This window comes from Cottoperca gobio, chromosome 24 (assembly GCF_900634415.1).
Source record: "Cottoperca gobio chromosome 24, fCotGob3.1, whole genome shotgun sequence".
Lineage (NCBI taxonomy): Eukaryota > Metazoa > Chordata > Actinopteri > Perciformes > Bovichtidae > Cottoperca > Cottoperca gobio.
In genome coordinates, this window is record NC_041378.1 from 19,960,774 (window position 1) to 19,977,392 (window position 16,619).

The 16,619-nt window shown below is 37.9% G+C and overlaps 1 protein-coding gene across 5 annotated transcripts in view; it reads left to right on the plus strand.

The window, feature by feature from the left end:
- enah (ENAH actin regulator) overlaps positions 1-10,901 on the plus strand; it is a 91,888-nt gene extending 80,987 nt beyond the window's left edge. For all 5 annotated transcript variants that reach the window (XM_029462698.1, XM_029462699.1, XM_029462697.1 and 2 more), the window contains 8 exons: positions 1,657-1,961; positions 2,312-2,445; positions 2,948-2,996; positions 4,342-4,393; positions 4,593-4,659; positions 6,096-6,180; positions 6,688-6,745; positions 7,625-10,901. In XM_029462698.1, the coding sequence (XP_029318558.1) occupies positions 1,657-1,961; positions 2,312-2,445; positions 2,948-2,996; positions 4,342-4,393; positions 4,593-4,659; positions 6,096-6,180; positions 6,688-6,745; positions 7,625-7,662 (788 nt within the window). In that variant the 3' untranslated portion in view covers positions 7,663-10,901. The remainder of the gene's footprint in view (positions 1-1,656; positions 1,962-2,311; positions 2,446-2,947; positions 2,997-4,341; positions 4,394-4,592; positions 4,660-6,095; positions 6,181-6,687; positions 6,746-7,624) is intronic.
- The last annotated feature ends 5,718 nt before the right edge of the window (positions 10,902-16,619 follow it).

Sequence of the window (16,619 nt, forward strand, 5' to 3'; positions counted from 1 at the left end):
ACCTTTATCCCTCAACATTTCTCTTATTGGCCTCAGGAGATGTTCTAATGACCTTTGACCTCTGAGATCATCTAACTGACTGGAACTGGGAGCAATGTAATTATTATTTATTATCCTAATTACTGAGGAAACATCTGGTTTTCTTTTTTAATGGACTACATTGAGTTCATGTCAGATTATAAATGTTATCATCTTTTGGTAATCTATTTATCAGGACTATCATATGGAGGCATACAGTATTGACCTAAAAATGACTGCTGCCCAAGTTCCTGTGTTAATTGTCTTTAGGTCGTGTGTGTGTGTGTGTGTGTGTGTGTGTGTGTGTGTGTGTGTGTGTGTGTGTGTGTGTGTGTGTGTGTGTGTGTGTGTGTGTGTGTGTGTGTGTGTGTGTGTGTTGATTTATTTGTCTCTGCTCCATTTATAGGAATGCATACCGTCCTAATAGGGTTGGGCAATTAATATACTAATATGTATTGTTATTGTCTAATTTACCACATGTGTCATGTTGTCCAGCCATATGGAACTATAAACCCTGTATCTGCTTCTCACTAATGCTGCATGTTGATGAAATGACATGTGGCATGCTGTCATACCTAATGTGTGTATTCCATGTTCATTAAACATTACTGCACTACAGGTTCAATGACCTGTAAAAAAAACTTATTCAGGCTGTTTAATTCTGCTCTGCTTTGTGGGTGTCTACAATATAACAGTGCTATTACAGAGATATTACAGTAATACTACAATAATGTTAAAGTGATATTACAGAGATATTAAATTAGTATTACAGGGATATTACAGTGATATTACATTACTATTACAGGGATATTACAGTGATATTACCAGAATACTACAGGGATATTACAGTGGATACTACAGGGATATTACATTACTATTACAGGGATATTACAGTGATATTACCAGATGATATTACCAGAATACTACAGGGATATTACATTACTATTACAGGGATATTACAGTGATATTACCAGAATACTACAGGGATATTACAGGGGATACTACAGGGATATTACAGTGGATACTACAGGGATATTACATTACTATTACAGGGATATTACAGTGATATTACCAGATGATATTACCAGAATACTACAGGGATATTACATTACTATTACAGGGATATTACAGTGATATTACCAGAATACTACAGGGATATTACAGTGGATACTACAGGGATATTACATTACTATTACAGGGATATTACAGTGATATTACCAGATGATATTACCAGAATACTACAGGGATATTACAGTGATATTACCAGAATACTACAGGGATATTACAGGGGATACTACAGGGATATTACAGTGGATACTATAGGGATATTACCAGAATACTACAGGGATATTACATTACTATTACAGGGATATTACCAGAATATTACAGGGTTATTACAATGATATTACAGGGGATAGACGTATAAAACTAAAGTGATTTTCCTAAAGTGAAATCAGTCTATGCTGAAGTGAATTGTGCATACATCACAATCATGGATTATTCCTAAAACATTGTAAAACACTTCCCTCTACATGTACAATGAGCAGGCATATCCTGAGTCATATTTAAGATTTATGAATGAGTGATGCTTTCCTGAAAAGTGACTATTTGAACTTAACTATCTCATCCTCCCAACAGACGTGATGCATACTTCAGGGTTGACCATCCCCCCACCTCCACCCCTGCCACCCGGATCCACTGTGACCTCCAGCCCCTACACCCCAGCCGGCCACCCGCCCCCGCCCCCACCCCCTCCACTCCCCCCTACACTGACTCCAGACGGGACTCCCCCTCCTCCTCCAGGTCCTCCTCCTCCTCCCGGAGCCCCACTGCCTCCCCCAGCGCCCCCACTTCCAGTCGGCCTGTTCTCTCCTGCAGAGGAGCGTCCCTTCTCAGGCCTGGCCGCTGCCCTTGCCGGAGCCAAGCTGCGCAAAGTGCCAAGGGTGAGCGCATGACGGTTGTGTGATCTATGGAAGGCTTGACAACCCCTCTCCATACTCTTATAGCTCTGCAATCTGTACCATACCAGTTTTCCCTAAACACATTGTTAACACACACACACACACACACACACACACACACACACGCACACGCACACGCACACACACAGGAAATCAACTGGAAATTGAACAAAAAACATTTTATATTTTTTCAATATTAATGGCTTTTCTGATATACAATGAACATAAAAGACCACTCATATGTTTGTTGTTCCCCTTTCATTCTCTAAACAGTGTTAACACTTCCCTCTGACTTTAAAGAACTCGTTGTATTTCTGCTTGTATCCCGTCAGAGTGACGATGCAGGCGCAGCTCTGGCAGCAGCCATGTTGGGGGCTGGAGGGGCCAAATCTGAAGCCAGAGGCAACGGCCCTCTGCCTGGAGGAGGAGGGCTCATGGAAGAGATGAGCGCCCTGTTGGCCAGGAGGTACAGCCAAGTCACATATTATCGTTAAGCTCGGCACATACACGCTCTGTTTCTGCTGATTCCAGATGTTGAACTTTCAGAATCAGAAATAAACATTCTTTGGTTCTTATTTAATCTTAATCTTAACCTACTGCTACATTCATCTGGTGTATTTCTAAATGTCAAGAATTAAGCAGATTAACAATTGCAGATAGAAAAGAAAAATGTGTTTTCACTTTGAAAATACAGCAATGTGCTAAAGATGTCACAATTATTCATGCTGAGGTAATAACATGACTGCTCCTAACAATCTACTCAGTCACAATATGTAACCAAATATCTCATCACAATGGGGTTCAATACTTTCTGAAGAAGAATTTCACACTCTCCCATACTTAAATGTGGAACTAGCGTAGATCTGAACTAAAGTCTTTCCTCAGAAAAGGTTTGAGCTGTGGTGGATGATTGTAAAGTGAACATCAGTAAAGCCCTTCTCCCTGTATCTGGCCTCTATACGTTACAGGAGAAGAATTGCAGAGAAGGGCTCGTCACCTGAACCCGACCAGAGATCAGTACGTATCATCTGTCTTCTCGCATGTCTGTAGTATCTACATTTCGTTTGATTAGGTCCTAATATCTGTACCTACCGCTCACTGCTGAGCACTCAATAGCTCCTCTTTGTGATCGCACACATGGTTTCCTCAGTGTGTCTGGACAACATTCACTACATTCCTGTCTGAGATGAGTCTGTGTGATAGATGTCCTGTAACACATTCATAAAATATCCAATACTTACCTGAACTGCAGAGAAAAACTTTAAAGTATTTAATCATATTTTAGAAAGATGTTTCCCTCATGTTGTGATAAATTGAACTTTCAACTTTATTTTGTCCTCCGGGGGAATTATTTTTACGGCAAGGCACATTAAATTACATAGACGAACATAGACAATCAAATCAAATGAAATTTATTTATATAGCCCAATATCACAAATTCTACATTTGTCTCAGTGTGCTTTACAGACTGTACAGAATACGACACCCTCTGTCCTTAGACCCTCGCACCGCACAAGGAAAAACTCCCTAAAAAGAAACCCCACAATTAAAGGGGGAAAAATGGAAGAAACCTGAGGCTGAGGAGGGATCCCTCTCCCAGGACGGACACACGTGCAATAGATGTCGTGTGTACAGAATAAACGGCATAGTAAAAATACAACATCCACGTGACAGAAATGATGGTGTGGTCAAATGTTTTAAAAAAGGATGGATCCAGGATGATGTAATAAAAATGGCTTCCCTGGGGTCTCCAAAACATATTAACGTGGGCATCAGGCAGGACCATGGCAACAGGCACAGCCAGGATTCATGATCCAGATCTACATTTTAACAGTGACACGGAAACTCCGGGGATGATGCCCGGATGCTGAGTTAGTAACATACCTTTACATAGATGCATACAGAAAGAGAGGGGGAGAGGAGGAGAGAGATAGAGAAGGCTAAAACCTCTGGATCAAGACTGGGCTTTTTAAGAAGAGTTTTTATTACAGCTACTTTAAAGGATTGTGGTACGTAGCCAGATAATAGAGATAGTATGATCATATTTAATAACAAGGTGTTTATTGAGGGTAAAACTTCTTGAAGTACAGTAAGGGGGAGGGGAAGTGTACTGAATACGGCCAACAACAATGTCCACTTTCACCTTACACAAACACAGCAGCAATAACATGTACAAATGTTGTAATATACACCTGAATAAAAAGTATAGTTAAGTGGGTGGTGATATTATTTACACCTTTATTTTTTATTTCCCACAATTTAAAAGCTAGCTCTGTGTTGCTGTTGCTGGTTAAACTCCACTTCCTCCACATGTGAGTGGGGCTCCTGTTTGACCTTTGAGCCTTGTCTGTCTGTCCATCAGGAGGAGGGCGAGATCAACACGACCCCTAAAGTGTCGGCTTGTAGCACACCAGGTGAGTGTGACTGTGGGGAAACATCAGCAGCAACAGGAATCAAAATGCATATTCACAACACAGGAGGCCAGTTACATTAGCATGAAGCTAGTTCCCCCCACAGGTGTTTTATACTTAGTGGAAGTGAACTTGTTTTCATTACTGAATAGCTGAACATCATGTCATATGGTTTTCATATTTATGTTGTGTTTTTCTCCAGACATGCCCAGGAAGCCATGGGAAAGAACCAACACCTTGAACGGTAGCAAGTCTCCAGTTATTGGGAGGTACGGAACAAGTGGCATTTTTTATTTGTGTATTGTCATGTAAATTACATTTATATCCTAAAAGGGTTCAGGGTTATAATTCATGTGTATTGTTTATCTGAATGGTTAGCATTGATGCTACTAAATGTCCACCAAAGGGGCATATTAAAGCATTAGCATCGGCGAGCTTTAGCATAATGCACTGCTGGGGCCGTTCAGCACTGGCTGACATCACTAAAGTGAGGTGTCTGTGTGCAAATGAAGAGGAGGAGCACATTTAGCTTAGCACTTATTAAGGCTACTGACTTTATTGATGGATGAATGCATCACAACCACATGTTCATTCTAATAGTTCACCCACTTTCACTGCTAACTGTGGGCTGGTAACATCCAGACTTTTGGATTACTAAAGTGGGCTGAAGGACTGGAAATATTTTTTTTATACACAAAGGTTAAAGGTTTTGTCTAGTTCTTTACCCGAGTCAACAGATTCAGTCAATGATAATATGATTATATATGAGTTGAACTTCCTGGGGGTAAAAACGTAGAAATGTCCTGGGGGTAAAAACTGCTAAAGGTTCAGTAGCGTTACTGGCATGAAATCCCCAGGAAGTGCATATTGAAGCAGAGTGGGCCTTATGAAGAGCCCTGACTGACCACACACAAATAGATCCTACGCTGTCCTTTGTAAAGTGAGTGTCTGCTGCTCATACAGACAAGTCTCCGTGGAGAAATCCCATAAGAGCAGATTCCTCCAACGGGTAAAGGGAATAATAATCGTCCTCTCTAAAACAGTCATGGAGGTTTGCTGTGTTGTCTCTGTGGTCTGCTCTGTCTGATGTATGCTATGTGCCCTTTGGTACAATGTCAAAAGTACAACTGGGAAATACAAATGTGTTAGTGACATACTGTACCCCCACCCTATCATACATACAAACACACATAAATGTGTGTCCGCCCAGTGCAGAGGAGACTTGGCACGGTATTATCACTGTAGAGCCAGAGCAGATCCAACAGGCGCCCACAGATAAGGCCTCTCTGTGTGTGCGTGCGTGCGTGGGCGTTTTTGATTCCAGCTTATTGAAAGTAACTTAATATGTTACACACATATGATATGAAACTATTAGAGAATAACGGAAGAAATGACTGAATTCAGCAGGTGTTTGCTGTCTGCAGCAGCTAACCCTGGGTGTGATGATAACCATGGTTGATTTTCAGGTCTACGGCAGAAAGTGTTTTATATAATTAATTATTTATTTTACATTAGACATCCAACTGTAATCCAGTCTAATGTTTAGCACAATGTTAGCACAAGTTGTATTGCTATTTTAACTGCTAGTTTAAACTCAGATGCTGTGCTTTGAGTGATAATAGTATTTATTTGATATACTGGATAATAATGGAGTGAGCGCTGTTGTCCTCATTCTGTCTCCTGTTCTGTCTGTCTCTCCTCACAGACCAAAGTCCACTCCCACACCTACTGCATCCTTAAGTGCCAACGGTGTGCCCACAGAGGCTGTGGACTATGACAGATTGAAACAGGTAGCTGAACACTTTTGTGTTGATATTATGTCACTGAAGTCCTCCTGACACATGCTGTACAGCTGTATTAGTGCAGGTTCACTGGCACATGCTCCATGATGCTAGGTTTATATTTGCTAAATGATGAGTAAATCGGTTTTACTAATGGCCTACTTATTAAAATTCTCATGTTTGATTTTTCATTGTGATTATTCAGTCAAATGACTCATCTCAGGCAGTTTACGCTGACACTAGGATTTATATTTGTCTGGCCCTTGTTATTCCGACACCAGAGTCCGATCAATGAGCCACTTCACAGTACTCCCTCTGTCACTCATGTCTTGCTGTCATTAGGTGCGTTTTCAGGCCTAATCTCACAGGGAGTCCCTGCTCAGGGATTAGCTACTTTGTAAAGAAGACAGAGAAGCTCCCTACAGTCTCTCTGTGTTAGCATGTCTTCTTCCTGTCATGGGACTGTCCCATGCTTTGTCTCTTCTCTAAAGTCTGTCTCTCGTCACGTTTATTTAGGACATTCTGGATGAGATGAGGAAGGAGCTGTCAAAACTAAAAGAAGAGCTCATTGATGGTAATAATCACTGAAACCTCACACACACACACAGGTTGACATGCAGTGCTGACACCCATGTCTGTTTATGTGTACAACATGAAAAAATACAACTGGAAATTGAACAAAAAACATTTTATATTTTTTCAATATTAATGGCTTTTCTGATATACAATGAACATAAAAGACCACTCATATGTTTTTTGTTCCCCTTTCATTCTCTAAACAGTGTTAACACTTCCCTCTGACTTTAAAGAACTCGTTTTCTGCTTGTATCCCTTGAAACCTTACACACACACACACACACACACACACACACACACACACACACACACACACACACACACACACACACACACACACACACACACACACACACACACACACACACAGCTGTTTGCTGCAGACAAGCTGCCATAGGTTTCCAGCATCCATTTTAGCACAGCAGTCCGAACAGACACAACTGTGGGTCAGCCCCCCCATCCATGCTGGTCGAACCTTTCAATTCTATAAACTGCTTGTGTGTGAAATGTGGGGGTCTGCAGTTCATATGAAATACCAAAACATGACTTTCAAAAGCAATGTTGTACTAAGGAGTCATACTGAGGCTACAGGAACTAACATTAAAGTGTTCTTAAGCGTTATTACTGCTTGGGTCTTCTTGCATTTAGTGAAGTAGTCGCTCAGTTCTGGGAATGTTCTCAATGCACTGAAGCAGAATTAGGAATTATGATGTGGAAGTATCATGCACCATTGTGGATTTCATAGGCATTACATCTTTTTAATTGTGTTTTGTACCTCACACCACACAATGACCAACCTAGCACCCTCTCACAAGTAAAGTGGAGCTGTGCTCAGAAATAACTGACAAGCCGCGTCTGTCTCTCTCTGTGTCCTCAGCAATCAGGGAGGAGCTGGGGAAGTCCAGCACGGTGTAGAGGATCCACACTATCTCCATCCGCCCTGACAGACAACCATGGTCAATTTAAGACATGACAATACAACAGCGGAAAATTAAATCAGCAAAACGGTGATGATGACAATAACCCTATTAATAGTGAGAGAGACATAATGAGGGACAGGGTGGTGGTGGGAGGAGCTGTGACTCTTCTACGAAGCCATTCCGCCCCACCCCTCCCCCGCTGAGGGGCATGGCGTCCTGGAGGACAGTGTCTGTCCTATAATAACAACAAAACAAAATTCAGCTCTTCAAAGATACTGTATTAACCTTGAGCATAAGTGAACAGCAAAGTTGATGCTAAGAATCAGAACTCTTGTGATTTACTTTCAAAAAGCACGTTTTATTAAGAGAGTTTGACAGGAAGAAAGTGGAAATGGAAAATAAGAACTTTTTTCCCATAATGCCATAGGGGTAGCGTGTGTGCGTGTGTGTGTGCGTGTGTGTGCGTGTGTGTGCGTATGTGTGCGTGTGTGTGCGTGTATGAGGGACTGACAGTCTCTGGTGAAGTCCACCACTGCAGGACACTGTAAAGCTCGTCTTCCTGAGATACTATTTTAACCTGAATATGTACAAAAGAGAAAAAAGTTAAGTATAACAAAAGCATCTATCAACCATGTCTATTTCAGTGTAGATCTACGGCCATATGAAGTAGCTCAATAATACCATATGTAGACAAGATGCTCAGTTGTCTGTCTCCTATGAAGTAAGCTCTGTCTGTCTTTGTTCATCCTGTGGAGGACACACAGGATGCTGTCTCTACCAAACTCTCTGTCGACGCTGATTGGCTAATACCCGTCATGCTAGTTGACCATGGCGAGATGTGTAGATAGAGGGGATTTTTCCTTCCTGTACGTTTTGATTTTAAGACTGTCATGTTCGTCATATTTACTCTGTTTGGTGCATGTTTGGTTGTTTTCTTTATACGGGAGGGTCTGCCACGAAATTGCATTACCTGTCGCAAGTTTTATTACAAGCAATAAGTGTAGCATCTGTTTTAAGGCCCCAGTCCTACCACCACCCCACCAAACATTCTCATGTCAGTCCTTTTTGACCCTCCTGAGCACCCATTGGACGTTACTGTGTGACACCACACCATCTCTAGTCAACTTTATCGCAGATATTCTGTGAAACTGAAGACTGTGATGACAGAATATCAGACATGATTTCATGGAATAATCACAATACTCTCCATTTTAGTTTAGATTTCTTTTCTATCCAAGGACACTGTGTCTCTTAGCCACATTGAAGCTGAACTGCTTTTTTATCCTTTATTATTATTATTATTATTATTATTATTATTATTATTATTATTATTGTTATTTTTACTGGATTTATAAAGTAAAACTTTGTAAAGGTGCACGGGACAACCCAGATGTATAGAGATGGTGTCCATCTGAGGTCATGAATGTGCCATTTACTATTTCTAGTGCTTACGGATCACATTTTTGTTTCATCTCATTTTCTTTTCCTTTTTCTCCTGCCTGTCAAATCCTTAAGACATGGAGAAGGCTCTTTTCACTTTATTCTAAAAATACTTCTGTTTAATTAAAAGTACAATCAACCTGAGAGGGATATGTTGGCATCTGAGAGATAAATGTCCAAATACTGTAGCTACTGCTGAGACCACATGTCAAAGTAACATGTGGTCTCATGATACATGCATCATATTGAGAACTCACAAGTAATACAGTGTATGCTCTCCCCACAGCTCACCCTTAATGTCACACATTTCTGACTTAAAGAGGCACTCCACTCACTTAATATTGACGTTCCTTATAGTTGGGAGGCAAAAAAAGAATGGTCGAATCAACAAATATTCTGACTTTTAGCCGTACAATTCCCATACGGCAACTGAACAGGGTCATGAGACAACCCCAGCCTGACATCTTTCAGACTCCACGTTCCCAGTTTGTAAGACGAGATTTCTGTTAAAGAAAGTGTAGTCTCCAAGCCTCGGCCGAGGTACCCCTGGTGACATCACTCTTGACGTCACCAGGGGTATTTCCTTATACTGGGAAGCCTCTGCAGAAACACACACAAGCAGTAAAGTGATTCCTGTAGTGTAGAGTGAGTGGAGTGCCTTTTAAGTGAGGATCAGGAGAAGCAGCTTAGGAGTTCTCATCATGTCTTGCTGTTCCCCACGATCAGTGGCTATCTGTGGCTGTAGGATCTCATGCAGTTACTGTGTTCAAGGGCTTGGATGTTTCCCCTTGTTTCTCTCATTTGCTCTTTGGATTGGATCAAATGAGTTAGTGTGATAATAAAAGGAAAAGGTTAATTAGGACCAGGTCTGTTTCATGGTCTATCTCTCACCTTGTTTCAATGAAAGGCTCCCTGTACTGAGAGTTTACACACCATCGAGTGCACTTTAAGAGCGATCCAACAGAGCCTGTGTCACCAACAGTGTGGCTTTCTCACCAAAGGATTCAGTCTCCTGCTAAAAAAAATCACTCTCAACAAAGTCGCCTTTCTTATTTCTATATAATTTTGTCGAGAGATCCAACAAACAGAAAGAGTTCTGTCACTATCTTCAGTCCTTTGGACGTGATGGCAGATGAAAGCGGTGTGGTTTGTGCCTTGTTCCGAAGTTGCTTTTAATATGTCAAAGATATAAAGATGACTAACAATAATATCTAGGGACTGTCATTAGGATCACATGCAGTTCTTCTTTAGTTTGGCTTTCTTTTTTCTATCACGGTCGGGAGGATTTGATGACCTTGGTACTGTTTCCAAGATCCAAGATCCTCTTTGTTTAGTTTTTTACATACGTGGGATTTATGTCCATGCAGTAGTGAGGCTGCTTTTCTAACAGCCTGCGAGTGGCCTGTGAGGGTTCAGAGATGATCTTCGCTCTGAGAAGAGTCCACATGAGTATGCCTGCTGTGTTCTGTGATGACATTACATGTCACAGAGACTGTGTGTTTGTTTAATTTTCTTTACACGCTTGGAAAACCGTTTTGTCCTCTGCAGTGAGGTCTGCTCCAAGTTCATGTCAGATTGCTGATGGAAACATATATCTTCCTGCCGAGGGAACTGAAAGACTTGTGAATTTACAGGGATGACTTTGGCTGGTGCAACTTTCATGGATGGGTTTCCCGACATATTCTTTTATCATCTGCATTGTACCATACCGTTCTCATGTCAATTAGTCTTTTCTTACATGCTAACATATTGTTTTGTTTGAGCAAATTAAATAAAAATTGCAATACAAGACTAGAAGTTGTTTTGTTTTTTTTAAAGTACCTATATGATTGACTAACTCCACAAGTATATACCATGTTTATAAGACTGCTAGCATTAGCTACCATAAGCTACTGGTTTATTTCCAGACCAGGTGGCTGTAGCAGTAAAAGCCCTGCTTGTATTTGATTGAGCAGCTATGGGTGAGTTTTAATGATTGTGAGTTCAACTTTTTATTTCTAAGAGAAATACTGTGTTCATCCTCCTTTCAAATAGTAAAATGTCTCACTTTAAGTGAATATTAACTTTGAATTCCCTGCAGGACTCATCCACCCAGTGCTGTGCCAACATGTCTGACAGCGCCTCACATCTACGCTTAACACGGAGGAGGACATGGTGTCTCTCTGCAGTTCTTTTTTTTCTGCATCTGTCAGTGAGTCAAAGTGCTGCTGTCTTGCTGGAGGGTGAAGGATTACATAATATTTAAGCTACAATACTGCAACTTGTCATGTGCACTTTCAGTGTGCTCAGCCTCAAGGAATGTTCTCAGAGGATTTTCTACTGAGCCTCCTTCCTTCCACAGTCAGATGCATCACACCTGTTCACTTTGGATCATGCAAAATGTGGGGGGGGCTTTGGTTTTGTGTACTTGCAGATGCTTCCAGTTCCAGCTCACCTTTTCTGTTTTCTGGGAAATGTGGAAAGCACCAAAAACATGTTGTTTCTGAGAGAGCGTTTTAAAAAAGCCCATGAATGAGCAGCAAGATTAAGTATTTAAATAATGCATGTTTTACACCTTTAACAGCATTCTCATTATTTAAAGGGGTTTATATACTGACTGGTTTATGAATAATGAGAATAAAGGCTTTGATAGTGTACATTAACAATACAATAAAATCAATATTCAGTTTATCCCTGTTTGATTGTATTAATACAATTAATACAAAAAAAGCTAGAATAGAGACCAAAAAAGCTGCAGATTCTTTAAATACAACATATTTTAGTTTAAATTATTTGATTATAATCTCATAAAGTCTGGGTGACACTTCCGAAAACTACAGTTGCCACAAATATTCTTATGCTTGTGGTCTGCAGGATAAAACCTGTGTTTTAGGTTCAAGCAACGGTTGTAAATATGTGTCTGTGCAGCTTCACTTCCTGTGGGCGGGGCATCTGCAGTTCATTTGAGGTTTTGTTGGACTTGCAGCCAGAGGGTGGCTGTGCTGGGGTGACAGCTGCACTGAGAGGAAAACACCCTGAGCTGCCTGCTGAGAAAGATGAGGAAGCTGAGAGACCATTAATGTTGTAATTGGATTGGAGAGTTTGAATTTTCAAAATCACTTTTCTTCCTCTTCTTGTGTTTATGAGCAGCAGGTGTCACAGTAACAGTCAGGTCTCTTATGTAAATGAGACACAGCATGCAGCTGTTACTGACTAACTTCTGCTCAAACATCATGTGTTTCAGACATGGTGTATATATATATATATATATATATATATATATATATATATATATATATATATATATAGAGAGAGAGAGAGAGAGAGAGAGAGAGAGAGAGAGAGATGATGAGAGAGAGATATATATATATTGATATATATAGAGATATTATTATATATCTATATATATATATCTATATTATATATATATATATTATATATATATAGAGAATATATATATATTATATATATATATATATATATATTATATATATATATATCTATATATCTATATAATATATACTATATCTCTATCTATCTATATCCTATATATCTCTCTATCTATCTATATCTATCTATCATCTATCTATATCTATATCTATATATATCTCTATCTCTCTCGAGCGCGCGCGCCCGCTTTCTCTCTAGCTCTAGCTCTCTCTCCTCTCTCTCTCGCTCTCTCTCTCTCCTCTCCTCTCTTTCTCTCTCTCTCCCCTCTCTCCCGTCTACTCTCCTCTCTCTCCTCTCTCCTCTCTCTCTCTCTCTCTTCTCCCCCTCTCCTCTCTTTCTCTCTCTCTCTCTCTCTCTCTCTCTCTATCTCTCTCTCTCTCTCGACTACTCTCTATCGTCTCTCTCTCTCTCTCTCTTATGGTAGCTAGCAGCAGTTCTGATCATTCGATCTCGCATTGCTTATATGATAGAGATATATAGATATATAAGAATATATATCTCTCTCTCTCTATATATAATCTATACTATATATATATATATATAGATATATAGATATATCTAATATATATATAATAATGTATATATATACTAGATATCATGTATAAATATATAGTATAGATGTTGATATATATAATGTATATATATAGTCTATAGTAATATATATATTTGATGTTAGTTTATAATTTGTTATATATATCATGAATGATATATTTGATATATATCTTTATATATTATATTAAGATATATATATATCTATATTTATAATGAATTTCTATATATATAATATATTAATATATGATCATATAATAACTTTACTGTTAGTTATTTTAACTTTATCTTCTCTATAATGCTCTATCCTATCTCTCTCTGTCTCTCTCTCTCTATCTCTCTTCTCTGCTCTCTCTCTCTGCCTCTCTGCTCTCTATCTCTCTGCGTGCTCTCTCTCCTCTCTCTCTCTCTCTCCTGCTCTCTCTCTATCTGCTCTCTCTCTCTCTCTCTCTCTCTTCTCTCTCCTCTCTCTCTCTCTGCTCTCTCTTCTCTCTGTCTCTCTCTGCTCTCTGTCGCTCTTTCTCTCTCTCTCTCTCTTCTCTCCTCTCTCTCTCTCTCTCCTCTCTCTCTGCCTCTCCTCTCTCCTCTCCTGTCTCTCTCTCCTGCTCTAATCTCTCCCGGTCTCTATCATCTCTCTATCTCCTCATGTCTCTATCTTGCTCTCCTCTACTGTATCTCTATCTGAAATCTATCTCTCTATCTCTCTCTCTGTTCTCTTCCTTCTCTTTCCTTCTGTTATCTCTTCCTTTCTGTTCTCTGTCTCTGCGCTTCTCTCTCTCTCTCTCTCTTCTCTCTATCCTTTCTCTATCTCTGTCTCTCTCTATCTCTTATTCTCTCTCTCTCTCTCTCATCGTCTAGCCGCGCAGAGAGAGAGATAGGATGATAGATAGATATATATATATATTATACACAAAGTTTTTATAATAAAATGTCAACCATTACTGACTAACTTCTGCTCAAAAATCATGTGTTTCAGACATGATGTAGATATATATATTCTATATCTATATAGATATCTATATCTATATATATCTATATATATAGATATATATATATATAGAAGATATATATATAGAGATATATATAGATATATATCTATATATATATATCAATCTGGATTTAGAGTTCATCATAGCACAGAGACGGCACTGGTGAAAGTTACCAATGACCTTCTATTGGCATCAGACAAAGGACTTGTCTCTGTTCTTGTCTTGTTAGACCTCAGTGCTGCTTTCGACACTGTTGATCATGACATTCTACTACAGAGACTGGAACATTGTGTTGGCATAAAAGGAACCGCACTAAGCTGGTTCAAGTCCTATTTATCTGAGCGATCTCAATTTGTACTTGTTAACGATAAATCCTCCATGACAGCCAAAGTCAGTCTTGGAGTTCCGCAGGGTTCTATATATATATAGAGAGAGAGAGAGAGAGAGAGAGAGAGAGAGAGAGAGAGAGAGAGAGAGAGAGAAAGATATATAGAGATATATATATAGATATATATATCTATAGATATATATAGATATAGAGATATATATATATAGATATATATATATATATATATAGAGATATATATATATATATATAGAGATATATATATATATATATATAGAGAGAGAGATATATATATAGATATATATATATCTATATATATATATATATATATAGAGAGAGAGAGATATAGATATAGAGATATATATAGATAGAGATATATAGATATATATATAGAGATATATATCTCTCTCTCTCTATATATATATATATATATATATATATATATATATATATATATATATATATATATGTATATATAATATGTATTATGATATATATATATGTATATATATGTATATGTATATGATATATATATATCTATATATATATGTATATGATATATATATATATGTATATATATATATATGTATATGATATATATATATATATATATATATATATATATGATATATATATATATATGATATATATATATATAATATATATATATGTATATATATGATATATATATATATATATGTATATACATATATATATATATATATATGATATATATATGATATATATATATATATGTATATATTGATATATGTATATAATTATATATATATATGATATATATATATATATGTATATATATCTATGATATACATATATTGTATATATATATCTGATATATATATATGTTATATTTCTATCTATGCTCTCTTATATGTATTCTCTATCCTCTATGTATTATATATATCTGTATTATATCTGTTCTATGTCTATTATTCTATGTCTATTGTCTCTGGTATATATATCTTATTATTATATATAGAGAGAGAGAGAGAGATAGATATATATATAATATATACAAAAGTTTTATAATAAAAGTCAACCATTACTGACACTTACTGCTCAAAAAATATGTGTTTCAGGACATGATCGTAGATATATTATAATCTATATCTATATAGATATCTATAGCTATATATATCTATATATATATATCTATATATATATATATTGTATATATATAGAGAGATTATATGATATATATATATATATATATATATATATAAATATAATACATATATATATATATATATATAATATATATATATATTATAGAGATACATATAGCTTATAATCTATATATATATATCAATCTGGATTTAGAGTTCATCAGAGCACAGAGACGGCACTGGTGAAAGTTACCAATGACCTTCTATTGGCATCAGACAAAGGACTTGTCTCTGTTCTTGTCGTGTTAGACCTCAGTGCTGCTTTCGACACTGTTGATCATGACATTCTACTACAGAGACTGGAACATTGTGTTGGCATAAAAGGAACCGCACTAAGCTGGTTCAAGTCCTATTTATCTGAGCGATCTCAATTTGTACTTGTTAACGATAAATCCTCCATGACAGCCAAAGTCAGTCTTGGAGTTCCGCAGGGTTCTGTACTTGGACCGATTCTATTCACCTTATATATGCTTCCTTTGGGCAATATTATAAGGAACCACTCTATAAACTTTCATTGTTATGCGGATGATACCCAATTATATCTATCAATTAAACCAGATAATTGGCTAAACTTCAAGCATGCCTTAAGGACATAAAAACTTGGATGTCCTGCAACTTTTTGATGTTAAACACAGACAAAACTGAAGTTATTATACTTGGCCCTAAACGCCTCCGAAACGCATTTTCTAATGACATAGAAGCTCTGGATGGCATTAACTTGGCCTCCAGCACCACTGTAAGGAATCTTGGCGTCATCTTTGATCAAGATCTGTTGTTTAACTCCCACATAAAACAAACCTCAAGGACTGCCTTCTTTCATCTACGTAACATTGCAAAAATAAGACACATCCTGTCTCAAAATGATGCAGAAAAACTAGTCCATACATTTGTTACTTCAAGGCTGGATTACTGCAACTCATTGTTATCAGGTTGTCCCAAAAAGTCGCTTAAGACTCTTCAGTTGATCCAAAATGCAGCGGCACGTGTATTGACTAGAACAAGGAAACGGGAT